This window comes from Globicephala melas, chromosome 20 (genome assembly GCF_963455315.2).
Source record: "Globicephala melas chromosome 20, mGloMel1.2, whole genome shotgun sequence".
Lineage (NCBI taxonomy): Eukaryota > Metazoa > Chordata > Mammalia > Artiodactyla > Delphinidae > Globicephala > Globicephala melas.
Window position 1 is genome coordinate 6582366 of NC_083333.1, and position 14952 is coordinate 6597317.

The 14952-nt window shown below is 57.5% G+C and overlaps 1 protein-coding gene across 5 annotated transcripts in view; it reads left to right on the forward strand.

The window, feature by feature from the left end:
- ABR (ABR activator of RhoGEF and GTPase) overlaps positions 1–14952 on the forward strand; it is a 178160-nt gene that overhangs the window by 142203 nt on the left and 21005 nt on the right. The window contains exon 1 of one of the 5 annotated variants that reach the window (XM_030861903.2): positions 13036–13511. The exons of the other annotated variants lie outside the window; for them this stretch is intronic. Coding sequence (XP_030717763.1) covers positions 13350–13511 — 162 coding nt within the window. The 5' untranslated portion in view covers positions 13036–13349. Of the gene's footprint in view, positions 1–13035; positions 13512–14952 lie in introns of those variants that run through there. 5 annotated transcript variants of the gene reach the window in all.

Sequence of the window (14952 nt, forward strand, 5' to 3'; positions counted from 1 at the left end):
GTTGGCCTCATGTGGCAATGGGGGCAGGGACCCTGCAGCGGCAGGCTGGGGGGTGAGGAAGGGGCAGCAGTTAGTGACAGACAAATGGCAGCGCTAATCAGCAACAGGTGTGGCCAGCACTTGTGCTCTTGGAGGCCCGTTCCCAAATGTTCTCGTGTGATCCTTGCGACAGCTCTGTGAGGGAAAGGATGGTCGTATCCACCCCATTTTATAGATGAGGACGCTGAGGCCCTGGTGCCTCCGCTGACGGTGAGCAGGGAAGGCCCTGCTCCCTCCTCTGTGCTGTGTCTCCATGGCCCAGGCCTTCATCAGGGGACGCCCCAGCCTGGGTGAAGGGCACTGCATGGCTAGTGGCCTGGAGAAGGAGCTGGGGTGATTTCCCAGCCCCGCATCCCTCTCCAGCCTTTGTCTGGAGTCCTCTTAGCTCCCCTCAGGGGACATGTCTGCCTGGTGTACCTGGAAGGAAGCAGAATGAGTGTGCGTGGAAAAGAGCCAGGGAAGGGGGACTTCCTCTGCTTCTGCAGTGTGCCCCTCACGGACTGGCTGCTCTGAGGTGCAGGGGCCTGGCCTCAGGGAATCGACTGCCAGATTGGAAAGACGAGAGTATCGATATATGCCACGCCACTAGGGAACAAGGCAAGGTGCCAATAACGATGCTGGAGATGGTGGTGATGCTGGGCTGCTGACGGTGGGGGTGGGGGTGGTCACATCAGAGAGCTTTCCGTGAGCCCGCACTGGGCTAATGCTCACAGCTGTTACCCCGGGGGATCTTCACAGTACCCTGTGGGGTAGGAAAGTTATCACAGTTTTAAAGATGAGAAAGCTGAGGCACGAAAGGGTTAAGGAACCTGCCCAAGGCCAGGCAGCCAGAGGGTAGGAGAGCCAGGAGTCTCCAGAGCCCCTGCCTTGCCCTCTCCAGGGCATGCCTCCCACCGTTCCCTGCATAATGAGATGGAAACTTGTGCTGCAGGAATTCAGACAAGGAGAGATCATTGTGGGCTGGAGTTAGGGAGGCTTCCAGGAGGAGGTGGAGTGAGGGATTTGAGAGCACTGGGTTTTTTAAATTCCAAAAGCAGTGTTTATATTAGAAAGAGAATTGCAATAATAATAATGAGACTTGAAACATAATCACTGACCGTCCCTACTGCCACTCCTCTGAAACAGCCATCTTATTTTGTGCCTTTTCCCTTCCTCGGGTATACAGATTTTTATATGGTTTTAATGATGGTGCGTATTTTTTTTTCTATTTTCAAGTAGCATTACCATAAACCCCCTTTTTTCTAGGTCTGAACGTAGTCTTTATAATTACCTTTCTTGTTGCATTGTCCAAAGTACTTTATAAAAATCATTTACATAATGGCCAGCACATTAATTACCATTTTAAGGCTCTGCTATTCTAGCGAGGTGGGCAGGCTCTGCATCAGCAGAGAGCAGCGGGGTGGGCATTCTGGGGGAAGGGCCCACGTGGCCCAGAGCAGGGAGGGAGGCAGGAATGCACAGGGAGTGTCCCAGGAAATTAAGGAGCCCGCCTGCCCTGGGCTGGAGGGGTTGTGAGCTGTGCAAGTAAGAGGGAGGTTGAAGGAATGAACGAACAAAGGGGGATCGGTAGGGTTATAGCCAGAAGGAATCCTGGAGGGCATTTCATCCAATCCTGTTTTGAGGGGAGAAGGAAACTGAGACCAGAAAGGGTGAGTGGCATAGCCACAGTCACACAGCTCGTTAGTGGTTGAGCAAAGGCTCCAGATTCGGGATCTTGATCCCAGTTTGGTGGTGCTTGGTCAGCTGCTGGGCAAATGAGTGAACGGGGCAGGGGGAGACCTGGATGTCAGCCTGTGACTCTTAGGGGTCAGCCCTTCGTCACTGCAAATTTAGTAGAAGATCCCACCAGCTTGGTGCATTTCTGAGCCCTCCCTTCCCTCCCCAGACCTCCAACTTCTCCATCCAGGCCACCCCCACGGTCTGCTTCCTCCTTGCTGCCCCGCCCCTGCCCAGCCCAGGAACCCCTCAGCCAGGAGGCCCCCCCTTCTTCTGCCTTGGCTCCCTGGCCCTAGGGGACTCCTGTATGTTTGTCCCAGTCTATTTCCAACCATGCTGCTCCAGGCTCCAGATGTGCTGTCCCCTACTGGGACCTGCTCCCAGGCTGATTAGCATATTCCCAGGATCCAGCCCTCGTTGACTGGCTGGGCCAGAGGGGAGAGTTCTCCCTGAGGACTTCACAGCTCAGTTCCTGCCACTGACTTCAGACTAGAGAGGGGTCTGAGACCTGGGATCCCCTTCATGCCCCTGCTCCCCTGCTTCCCAGCTCAGCCACAAGCCTGGGGACGGGCCCCCAACCTTCGGCCCTGTTCCCTCTGGTGGGACATAGCTACACTTTCCTGTGAGCCTGCTAGGGGTGGTCCCCTGGGCCATAGGAGAGCTCAAGACCCTGGGGTGAGCTGGGGCAGGGTTCCAGGCCAAGAAGGAAGCTCTAGCTGTCCTAATGCCTGGAGTGGTAACTCCCTCTCACTCCCTCCACCCCATCCCCCTCTTTGCAACATTTAGGCCCGTTGGGAGCCTCGCCCTCTGTCCTCTTCCCATCTGGAGCCTGGAGCCTGTGTCTGAAGGGGAAAGGAGGGTGATTTCTTTGACATTCTTGACCTGACCACTTGGAAGCTTGGAAGTGAGAGGTCAGAGCTATTAGAAATGACACTCAGAGGAGGTCATGAAGGCCAGTCCCCTGCCTTCAGGAGTTGGGTGTGTTCTCAGAGCCCAGATTGGTACGTCTGACAATATCTAGACCTTCTTATTTTTTTGTTCAACTGTGGTAAAATATATATATATACCATGAAATTTACCATTTTCATGATTTTTAGGTTTACAATTCAGAGGCATTCATTAAGTACATTCACATTGTTGTGCAACCGTCACCACCATCCATCTCCAGAACCTTTCATCTTCCCGAACGGAACCTCCATACCCGTTAAACGGTAACTTTTCCATTCCTCCTCCCCCAGCCCCTGGCAACCAGCATTCTACTTTCTATGACTTTGACGATTTCTGGGTACCTCGTGTAAGCGGAATCCTGCAATACTTATCCTTCTGTGATTAGCTTACTTCACTTAGCACAGTGTCGTTAAGGTTCATCTATGTCGTATGGCAGCGTGTGTCAGAATTTCCTTCCTCTTTAAGGCTGCATAACATTATACGTATAGATCACATTTTGTTTATCCATGCATCCACCAATGGACATTTGGGTTGTTTCCGCCTTAGACTTTCTTACTTTTAAGTGCAGAGAAGAGCGTGGTCTCTTAGCCTCCTTCCCTCCAGGCCCAGGGTTACCACGCCCCCTCCCCCACCCCTTGTTGCTCGTCTCTCTCCAGCTGTAACAGGAGATCAGGCCCCCCAACCCCCCAGGACACAACTGGTCACCATTAGCCTCTTTTTAAGATTTTGTTTTATTTATTTTATTTTTGGCTGAGTTGGGTCTTTGTTGCTGTGCGTGGGCTTTCTCTAGTTGTGGCAAGCGGGGCCTACTCTTCGTTGAGGTGCGTGGGCTTCTCATTGCGGTGGCTTCTCTTGTTGCAGAGCACGGGCTCTAGGTGCACGGGCTTCAGCAGTTGTGGCTCATGGGCTCCAGAGCACAGGCTCACTAGTTGTAGCGCACAGGCTTAGTTGTTTCACGGCATGTGGGATCTTCCCGGACCAGGGCTCGAACCCGTGTCCCCTGCAATGGCAGGTGGATTCTTAACCACTGCACCACCAGGGAAGCCCTAGCCTCTTTTTTTTTCAATCAATATTTTTTTATTGAAGTATAGTTGATTTACAATGTTGTGTTAATTCCTGCTATACAGCAAATTGATTCAGTTATACATATATACCCATCCTTTTTTTAATATTCTTTTCCATTGTGGTTTATCACAGGATATTGAGTATAGTTCTCCGTGTTATACAGTAGGACCTTGTTGTTTATCCATTCTACATATAAAAGCTTACATCTGTCACCATTAGCCTCTTCTAGTTGAAGAAAACAGCTGCCGCCCGCTGGCTTTCTCTCCCCCAGGTTAGGCATCCCTGTCTCCTTGCCCCTCCCTTCCTAACTTGTTTGTCTTCCCCTCGGTCAGTGGTTTAGATAGATGGAGTGTGGAGTGCAGTTACCCTGACAGTGTAGGAAGAACACTGGGCTGAGGGTGGGAAAATGCATCCAGGTCCCTTGACCTTCGGAGGCCTCAGTTTCTTCATCTATTAAATGGGGACAATTATCCCCACTGTGCCTCTATCAGAGGCTTGTTGTGAGGCTCAAAGGATGGAATGTCCCTGGAAGAGCTGGTCCGTGCACATCCACGCTTTCACTAGTTTATTCCCGCATTTCTGTTTGTTGAACTCCCTCTAAGTGGCAGGCACTGTGTGGTAGATGCAAAGAATGAACAGGACCTCCCTCCCCATGTAGTGAAGAGAACAGAGGAGAATTGTGACCATTCAGTCAGTGTTGAAGGGGCTTTGAGGCCAGACAGATCTGGGCTTCAGTCTAGCTTTCTCCATTCATGAGTTGGGAGAACAGGTTACTTTACCTCTCTGAGCCTCAGTTTCCTCATCTGTAAAATGGGTGGTAAAGAGAACAGAAGGGGAAAGTCCGTGAGGCCCTTGGCACAGGACCTGGCACAAGGCCTGTCCTTGTCTAATGATGACAGCCCTTTGCCCAAGCCGGCAGGTCCAGGTCCACTGTCCTCCGCCTTCCTGCAGGGATTCTGGGTGTAGCTTGTCAAGCAAACCCCCTTCCCAAAGGCTGTCACCTGCAAGTGGCCCCTGTGTTTGGGCCTTAGGCTGGCTGAGGCCACATCTGTTTTCTTATGCTGTTGGAGTCAGACCAGCTTTGATGAACCGACCTCGGAGTGGGCAGGAGGTCAAGGTTGGGGCCTCACGACCTGCCAGCCTGAGGTTTCCTGCTGTGCCCCCGCCCCGGGCTGAGCAGCTCTGGGCTCATCCCCCTCAGAGCCGCGTTCAGCTCGACGGCGTGGTGCGGTCAGGCCCAGAGTGAGTGATGAGCTGGGAACAAGGGGTCATTGTCAGCGGGAACTACTTCTGGTTTCAATTACTCTGCAGGGCATGAGGAAATTTGGAGTGAGTGCAGGTCGGGAGGCTGCTAGGGCAGGAGTCGAGGGCTCCCCCACCCCACGTCCCTCCCTCTGGCCCCCGAGGTGTCTGTTGTCCCCGTTTGACTCTGCCCAAGGGTCAAGCATCCCAGCTTTACTGCCCTGGAGCTGGGCTCTGGGGCATTGGCCTGGTTGACCCAGAACCCCTTCCACTCGGGTTCCTCACAGCTGGGTGCCTGGGTCCCTCCCTGTGTGGAAAGACAGGGGTGTCCTTAACACCTTCTCCCATGCATCCTTCAGGCCACACTGACCACAGCCAGGCCCTGTCCCCTGCGAGTGGCCGGTTGTGACTCGGATTGGGGGGAAGGGCAGCTGGGAGAAAACTTGCCTGTAGGGAGGCAGCTAGGCAGCTCCCCGCCCTGGGACACCGCAGTGGCCATGCAGGGTGTGGCTTTCCAGCCTCTCCCTGGAAGATGGACCCCTCCCCTGCCTTCAGCCTGGGCTGGGTGTGCACGTCCAGGGGAAGCGTCTGCCTCGAGAGGCCGTGTTTTATATCTGTGCTGCCTCCTGCTCTCAGCAGGTCCATGGGGGGCTCTTCCCTTCGCTGCCATCATCACCACTGTGCCAGCCCAGGAGCACACGGACGGGGAGGGACGGGGGCACCGGGACTGTTCCTCTCCCTGCCTCTGACACCACCTCCTCCCAGGGCCCAGGTGACTAGAGCTGTTTCAGACCCGTTCACCGTCCAGTGCCTCACCTGCTGTCCCTCTTCAAGGCAGGTCTGGATGGCTCGGTTGTACTTGGAGAGCAGAGTGGGCAGCGGGATGCAGGAGAGCCAGGGGAAGGATCCTACGAGAGGGGATCTCGTAGGATCCTGCCCCTGGCTGTCCAAAGGCCTCCCGACACTTGTAGGACAACCTCTCTCTTCCGGCCCCCGCGTAGCTACCTCCGTCTCCGGGTGTTCCTGATCTTGGGAGCCTGGGCTCCGCCCAGGGGGTTCTGGAGACAGGAAGCATTGGGCAGGAAGCAGACGGAGGCACGGGTCTCCTCTGCCTCCTGCCCTGCGTGGGAATGCCCCCTGCTTACCTGGGAGAGGTGAGAGGCACAGAGAAGCTGATCTGGAGAGGACCTTGGGAACTGATTCCTTCAGGCCCTTAGAACAATCCCGCCTCTCAACAAACCAAAAGAGGGTGCTCTCCCAGCTCTGGGCCCCGGGGGCTCCTAGACTCAGAAGCAGAAGACCCAGGTTTGATCGCAGCTCCACCATCTAACAGCGAGGTGACCTCTCTGTGTGTTCCCTCTCAAACCTGTGCAAGGACCAGATGAGTCCTGGGAGGTAACAGTACCTGGCTTACTGCTCGCTCCCGGTAACCGCTCACCTCCCTGCTGGCGGAGGCTGCAGCTTCAGCCTCCTGGGATGGTCCTGTCTTTGATTTTATTCAAAACCTTTGAGAAAAGGACTTAGTAGGGGAATTGCCAGGGACTCCCTGAGTGAGGGCTGAGGCTGTACGTGAATGCTGATCGGGGGCGCCTCGTGTGGCTCTCCCTCGCTGTGGGCGCTGCACAGCCCACCTCAGCGCCTCACCCAGCCCCGCCTGGCCGTGGCACGAGCCGTGGGGGCAGTGGGGGCTCTTGGTGAGGGTCTGACCGCCAGGTGCCACCCGCTCCCCATGGGCTGGCACAGGGGAAGCGAGGCATAGCCTGCTCACACCCTTGGAGGCAAGAGCTGAGCTACACTGGCTGCAGGCCGGAGGTGACCCAGAAAACACCAACCAGACTGACTCCATGAGATAAGCGTTATCCTATTGTAAGGCCACCGAAGGGAACCCACACCAGCAAAGCAGAGGCCCAGAGTTTTCCCAAAGCAGGGAGAAAAGTAGAGATAAAACATGAGTTTTGGATCCAGGACTCTGACCCAAAAGTTTCCTTAAAAAGCCCCTAATCTCCCGACTTCCACATCTGCCCACCCTGGAGGGGAGCGAGGGCCAATGGCCGTGGTAGAGGAATAGCAGTTCTCATGGGAACTGTCCTCCTTTAAAGCCTCTGTCCTTAAAGGAGGACCAGAGGCTTCAGAGTCTGCGGGGCTTGGGGATTACTGGGGCAACCGAGGAGGTGCTCCCAAGGCAGGGAGTGGTGGACAACGGCAGTGTGAGTGGGTAGGGCCCTGAAACCCCACTTCAGCCAGGGGCCTCTGCTCCCTGCTTCTGCCGTTAGCTGATTGGGGGCAGGGAGACTTTGGCCTAAGGTTTCATTTAGAAAGAAAGCGGGCTGTATCCTCTGCTTAAAAAAAGTTCACTGCGGACCACTTGTCTCGTCCAAGATCCTGTTTGACAGGTGTGGAAACTAAGCCCAGAGAGAGGGAGTGGCTGCCACAGTGACCAGGCAGGACCCACACCCTGGTTCCGTGGCTCCCGGGAGCTGTCTTCTGTTCATTTGGAGCTCAGAGTGGGTGGAAAAGAGTTGCTTAATATTAGCAAAAGAGAAAAAAAGCATGGAGGCTCAGCGGACCCTGACCTACTTTCAAACCCCCCTGCCTGAGGCTGTTGTGTTTTCAGTCTGCAGCCTGGGAGGCCCCCTGGGGTGCTCAGGCCCCTGGCTGTGCTGGGAGACCCCGGCCATACTGCCTCCGTCCTGGGAGCAGGCAAGCGGCCAAGGGGGTCTGGGTGTCAGTCTGGCTGTGAGTTCCATCCATGAGTTGTGTGGGAAGGAATGGATGGATGTGTGGTGGGTGTGCTCTACCCACTCCATCCCTGGTGGGTTTTGTTTTAGGTATACAAGATGTTCCCAAAGGCTCAAGTGGATTTTCCACCCTTTTTCCGTGACCAAATATGCTGTGAGAATTACTAGGAGTTGCCAGGGCCCATTAGGACATTAGGACAGTCCTGAAGCAGGCAAGCCCTGCGGCTGTCTCAGCCTCTCCTAGAGCCACCAGGCACCCTCGAGACACCAGCCTGGGCTGGCCAGGCAGAGTGGAGGGTGAGGCTGTGTGCAGAACAGCCCGTGCTTTGCACTGTCCTCTGACTCCAAGGCCAGGCCTCGGGAGACGGGAGGGTCATGGTACACCTTGAGGTTGGGCTGCAGAGCAACTACCTTTGAGTCCTGGCTGCCGCCTGTCCCAACATCCTGGAAGCCGCTCCCCAACTCCCTCTCAGGTGGCCATCTAAAGCTACCGGTAACCACTAATCTACAGAGTTGAGGCTCCAGGCCTTAGAGACCTGTAACCCCATGCACAGCTGTTAGCAGGCAGGGTCCAGACCCCGGAGTCCTGGCCTGGATGCCTGGAAGAGTCCCCAGTTGCTAGCACTTATCTCCTTGGGTGGCGGGTCAGCGGTGGGTTGGCTAGGGCTCGGTTTGGAGTTTCACAGCTCCAAGTGAGCTGTGACCCGTTCAGGGTCCTCCCCACCTGGCATGTGGTGGCTATCTAGTCAGTGATGAATGAATGGGTAAATGAGCGAAAAAGTAGCTTCTAGCCTCAGCTCTGCCATTGGCTACTCAGTGACTTTGAGCAAAGGGTTCCTGTCCCCAGGCCTAATGCAGGCCTGGAACATAGCAGATGCTCAAAAAGTGTGGATGGAAAAACATAAACGGGTCTCACTTTCTCATTCTCTGAAGATCTCTGCCCTTCCGATCCACAGTTTGGGTTAGGATCGGTACAGGACGAGGTGAGAACACACGTTAGGAATGCAGAGACCCCAGGGCCATTCATTTTAAAGGGACTCTCCCGCCCCCCTTTCTCACAGTTTCCCTGCGGTGTGCCACCCTCCCTGCCAACTCACACACCCTCTGCGTGGGCCCCGGGCTCCCGTGCACTGCCCGCCCTGCTGGTTCTCTCTCGGGCTGGACTCCGGTGCCTGTCTCTGGGCAGGAACCACCATGGGCTTCCTTTCTGCAGCCCTCCCAGCCTCACACGCCACCTGCTCTCCACCCACACCCTGCCTCCCAGCTCTGCTCCCCTGGGGCTGAAGGGAGCGCACCTGGCTGACCCCGGACCACACCCCTCTCGGCCCTTCTCAGCGCCATCCCAGGCTCCTCTCCAGCTCCCGCTCCTGCACCCAGCCTCTCCGGGTGGCCCTTTGGGGCTCTCCCCTCCCCCTCACTCCCAGGCTGTCCTCGCTGGGGTGCCTGTGGCCTTGGTCTAGCTGGCTGCTCAGAAACCCCCTTTCCTGCCTCCAAGTCACTTGGCTGGAGGATAGGGGCAGGGAATCGGGGTCCCAGTCTGGACTGAAGGGAAGATGAAAGTCGTTGCAGTGGGGAAAAGGAGGTCACTCCAGAGAAGTAGCAGCAGCATCCCAGGGTTCTGAGAAAGAAACTTCCTCCTCGTGTTCACAGGCTGGAGGATTTGCCTGGAAGCCGTCCCCATCCCCAGCTGTCACCGTGCCGCACTGGTGGCAGTCCCTGCCTCTCCTGCCCACACAGCTCAGGCTGCATACATTCCCTGTTGACCTTTTTTTTCTTCAGTGATGCCTCTGCTGATCACTTTAGCCTGATTTTGCCTCAATCATAGCTGTGCTGGGTGGCCGGTCCCAACCACCCCAGGTGTATACCCCTCCCTCGGTGTAACCTAGGGTCCTGCCCTGCACCTCCCTGGCGACGGCCCCTCTCATTCCTTTGGCAGAGAGCCTGGGGAGGGGGTGAGGGAGGATGGGACAGTCTACTAGGAATGTTTTTAATTCCAAAGGCAGCGACATCTGTTCATATGGGCCTTCCCACCCAGGCTCTGTTTATCCAGACAGGGGGCCCTTGCTCATCCTCAGAGGCCGGTTCTGCCAGGATGGACAGAGGGGAAAGGGGTGCCGTCACTTCCAGGGTGGCCGGGACAGCCTGAGCCTAGCCCACCCAGTGAAGCTGAGGAAGGGTCTGTGGTGGGCTGGAGGGAGCAGAACTCAGACGGCTGCTTTTGAGGAACTCCCTAGGATCATTTGTCTTGCCCAACCCCCCTGCTGCAGCCTGCTCCTAGACCATTGCTTCCAGGAAGCAGTGAGTCAGGCTTGGGGAAGAGAAGGCAAATCTGTACTGTCCCTAGAGAGAACCCCCAGCCCACAGGGAGGAAGGAAAGATGAGCATCTCAAGGGAAGAGCCTCCCAACAGCTATCCATCTGCTAAGGCGCTTATGTCACCATGGAGACCAGTTGACCATCTTTCATCCAATCAGAGCTTGCTTTACCCAGACAAGTGTTGAGCCTGGGGTTCCTAAGACAGACAAGTATAAAGCTTTGGGAAGAGGATCTGCACTGCCCCCCTTCTCCCGCACACCTGGCGGGGGACGCACCTTACTCGACATCCCCCAAACTGCATCCTGTGGCATGTGACCCAGATAGAGGACAGAGAACCTTAGAAAGCCAGTGAGGGGCCAGTTCTGAAGTTAACAGTTGGCAGTGCCCAGCACGCACCATGTGTCTGCAGCAGGTGAACGTGGTTAGCAATTATAATGGCACCTTACCGGCCAGTTACACAACCAGCACTTGCCCATTAGCTGAGGGATGCAGAGCAAAGCCAGGGAGGGTGATCCTTTTTTCTCTTTTGGCCCATGCCAACCCCTCCTCCAGGAAGCCTTCCCTGATTCTCTCTGGCTAGAATTTTCCTCTCCTTTCTCTCAGCTTTCGTGGCACTTGATCTGTGCTGTTCTTGCGGCATAAGACTGGGTTTCTTGAGGGCAAAAATGATGCTTTGTCCATCTGGGTGTGACGTGTGGTAGGTGCACGATTGGTAAATGCCAGATGCGTGAATGCCTTTCTGCCTCCTGTTAAGAGGTGTTTAAGCCTTTGTCTCCTCTCCTCTTTTGGGTTGTCAGCTTTGTCAAGCACAGCCTTTTGATTCATCTTTGTGATTCCCCAGCCCCTATCCAGGGTTGGGCACATAGCCAGGCCCTCAGTCAGTACCTCTTGAATGAAATCACTGGGATGAAGAGGTGAAGACCACAGGAATGGGTGAACCCTTGGAGGAGGTGGGTTTTGTGCAGCTGGTGGGGGCAGCTGCTGGCCACTCATGGGGCTGGAGGGAGATTCTCTTCAGAGGTGGCCCCCAGGTGCCCTGGGAGAACAGGTCAGGGGTGGGTCAAGAAGGGTGGCTCAGGCCCCGGCTGGGCAGGGGACACAGGCATGTCCCTGCCTTGGTGGGTCTCCCCGTCCCACTCAGGGGTTACTGGGAAAACGGTTGTGGCTCTGCCCCACTTAGCTGCACTGGCTTTGGGCAACTTTAGCTCAGGTAGCAGGAGGCTCTGTGCAGCCTTGGCGGCGCCCAGCCCTGTCTGCACTGTGCAGAAGCAGGTGTGGAGCATGAAGCCCTAGAAGAGATGGGGCTGGCCCAGCCACCCTGCAGGGACCACCAGAGTCCAGCAGAGTTCCAGGACTCCACGTTCACCTCCAGGCAGAAGGCAGCACAGGACCAGACCCTGCCACACTGGGATATCACAGTGGTGAGGGCCTAGCCAGACCTCTGTTCGTGGCCTGGCCCAGGCTGGTCTGGGCAAGTGGCTTAGCTTCTCTATACCCTTAGTTTCCTCAGATGGAAAAATGGGGATGTGAGGACATACTTCCTCAGGTTGGGGGAGCAGTGAGTGAGGTACTCCAAGCGGAGGGTTAGCGTGGTGCCTGTCGCATAGTAAGCTCGGTGAAGGACGTCTCTTGTCATGATCAAGGCTTGGCTCCCTCTGTGGTGAAGCCGCCCCTTTCTGCAAAAGCACCGCGGGCTCTGATGATAAACCCCAAGACGTGTGCGCTGGTTGAGATTCAGCAGGTGCATTCCAGACGCCAGGGGCTGCTTCTGGGCCCCGACCCACCTGCCCTGGTGGCCTGACCCACCTCTTTTCCCCGAATCCAGAGAACCAGCCACACTTCAGTGGTTGTGAGCACCAGGGCCTTTGGAGAAGGCCTGTCACTAGCCAGCTGCAGTTCTGTGACCTCAGGCGAGAACTTCATCTCCCTGAGCCCCAGTCCTCACAACTCTAAACAATACCACCAACGGCACAGAAGTCGCAAGGCTTCAACGCCAGCAGATACTTGAACACCCTTTGCATGGGACCCGGCTCACGGTTGGCACTGCGAAAATACTGGTTTCCTTCCTCCCCCCATGCCAAACTCTACAGGGTGTGATGCCTGGGCACCTCTGGGGTGTGTGGACCCTAATCATCTGGGGTTCAGGCCTTTCTCTGTTCTCCAAACACCGGACACTGACTTGTTACCTTGTGAAATGAACATTCATCAACCTGAGAGTCAAGAACAAGTTCTTAGTTCTCTATCCCAAGGCACCCAGCACAGAGTGGCTTTTGTTGCCATTCTGTCAGTGGACGTCCTCTGCCCCCAGCAGCACAGCCCTTTTTTTGGCTTTTCTGGTGAAGGGCACCAGTGATGGTTAGAAGTGGCCCGTGAGAGGAGCACCTCTTGCTGGGCATCTGTAACCCGTGTCGTCCTTGGATTTTTTTGCTCATGTCCCCAGAGAAGGTCCATAGTAGCTGATTCCCTCTGGGGCTGCTAAAGCCCAGGAGGTTGCCCAGCCAGGGGTCTTCTTTATCCTTTACACAGGAGTCCACGCGGGTCGGGCCCTGTCACTGAGTTGGCATTGAGGGAGGCATCTGGGGCAGGAGTAGAACCCCGGGGCAGGACTGGTCCTCTGCCCGGGACAGGGGCAGCTGTTGATGGCTCCTGGCCCTGAGCCCTGGGCTCTGCAGACCCCCTCTGGCTTCCCCCAGCCTCCCGCAGACACCCCAGCAGCGAGGCGCCGCCTGGTGGGGAAGGGGTTAACCAGGGCTCTAGAGGGGAAGGGCCTGGCTGGTTGTGCTGCTTGTCAAACTTACTTAAGGAGGGGCTGGAGGGAGGGCCGAAGGATGGGTGTGGAGGAGGCCCAGCCTGCCAAGAGTTAAAACCGGGAGGTTGGGTGTTTTGGAGGGGGCAGCCTCCCGCGCCTCTTTTGAGTCACTTCCTCCACTGGGGGGGGCTGGGGGCGGGGGCTCCCCGGCAGCCTCGGGCGCTGTGCCGCGCGCTCGGGGCTGGCCTCCCGCTAGCCTGGCCGGGACCAGCGAGCCGCTGCTGCTCCAGCGGTGTCTCCGGGGAGGGAGGACGCAGAGGGAGGAGAAAGCGGAGCCCCGCACCATGCGCTTCCCTGCCCGGCTCGAGTAACAGTCCCGGCGGCTGGCTGAGGCTGCGCCCGCTCCCACCCTCCCTCCAGCGGTTCCGGAGCCCCGGCGGCCCGCGCCTCCCCGCCTCCCCGCCTCCCCGTCCCCGGAGCTGAGCTGGCCCCGCGGGCAGGCTCGCCGTCGGGTCGGGCTTTGCCGCTGCCGCCGGCATGACAGACGTCCTGCCTCAGCCCGACTGCAGCTTGAAGGCGGTGTGCGAGCCCCTGGAGCGCTGCTGCCTGGACCCGCTGGAGGAGCCGGGGAGCAAGCGGCCCCCCAACACCGGCGCGCGGCTCTGGGGCCGCGTGCGCAGCAAGCTCCTCCGCCAGAAGGTGCCCGAGGGGCTCGAGGGGTCGGCGAGGGTGGGCGAGAGGGACTGAGGGGGGCGGGGGGCCTGCTGGGGCTCTGGGCGGCCCCTTCTCGGAGCTCACTGCGCCTCCTACCTGACTGAGGGACCCTGGGACAGAGGCTGGGGTAAGCTGGGGTTGGCTCTCAGTGGCCTTAACGTGATGATTAACGCTGTTGCTACCCCAGCCTCCGAGCCCCGCTCTCTCTGCCTCTGTCCCTGTCTCAGGAAGAGGGGGGCTGTCTCCTGTGGGAGAGGACTGCCTGCCTGCTTTCTGCGCCTCTGCGGGTAGAAATATGAACAGATGGGGCGAGGGGCTCCTGGGTCTCAGTTTCCCCTACAGCGCCCAGCCCAAGCCCGACCCCCTGCGTCCAGTGGCCGCCCCTTCTGCAGAGGGGCACCGGCGGAAGCACCTCAGTACCACCGGCTGTGTGAGGTTTCTTTGGGGTTGTGGGGAGCTGGCGGTGCTGCCGGGTCTGGGGCCTATAGGCTACCTCTTCAGGGACCACCCAGAGGCCTGCTGGCCCAGTGCTAGTCAGGCACCAGGCAACTCAGTCAGTGTGCCAGGGGTTTCCTGACCCAGCAGGCAGCTCAGACCAAGCTGAGCCAGGGCAGACTGCCCATCCTGCCTGCCGCCCCAGACCTGGGCGGGGATGAAAGTCTGAGATAGAAGCTGACTGTCCTGCAGCTGGGCAGGCTGCCGCAGGGCTGGCTTTGGGCCCTGGCATTGGGCGTCTGAGGAGGAGCCAGGCCATCGCCTAGCACACAGTGAGCGCTTGGTAACCGTAGACCAGATTAACCACCTAAGCAAATGTCGCAGGGTGCCTGTCCCGGCTGGCCAGGGCCATGCCTGTCCTTCGAGGTAGTGATAACAGAGGCTTGGCTAGTCTGTGCTGCTGGGGGGGATTTACAGGCTCTCCCGTGGGGGCCCGAGGGGGGTCCCTCTGCGCAGGTCCTCACTGCCAGCCAGCATAGAGGCTCCTGGCACCTGCAAGAGGATGTGATCTGGGGCCCGTTGTCTCCTTATCTACTTTCATCCTCTTCCAACGGGGCATACGTGACCTCCCAGCGGGGACAGCAGTCCTGGAAAGTGCTGGGCAGGGCAGCAACTTGAGCTGTCCTGCATTGGCCCCTGTGTCACCTTCAGCCTCTCTAGGGACGAGGCTAGCAGAGCCCTGCTGGCCTCAGCTGCTACCAGAGCCCCTCTGTGCTGAGGCAGCTGTCTGTGCCCGGCAGCCCGGAGCCATCTCCTGCCTGTACCCCCTTCCCAACCCCTGCTGAGGCCAGCAGACACCAGCCCAAAGCTCATTGTCCATTTCCAGACGTAGAGGTTGGCGAGAAAGTGACCCAGCAGGTTCCTGGCCCAGTCCCAGCCAAACAGAGTCCTTCCGGTTTACCTGCCCCTTTGCTGGGGTTGGGGGGTGGCA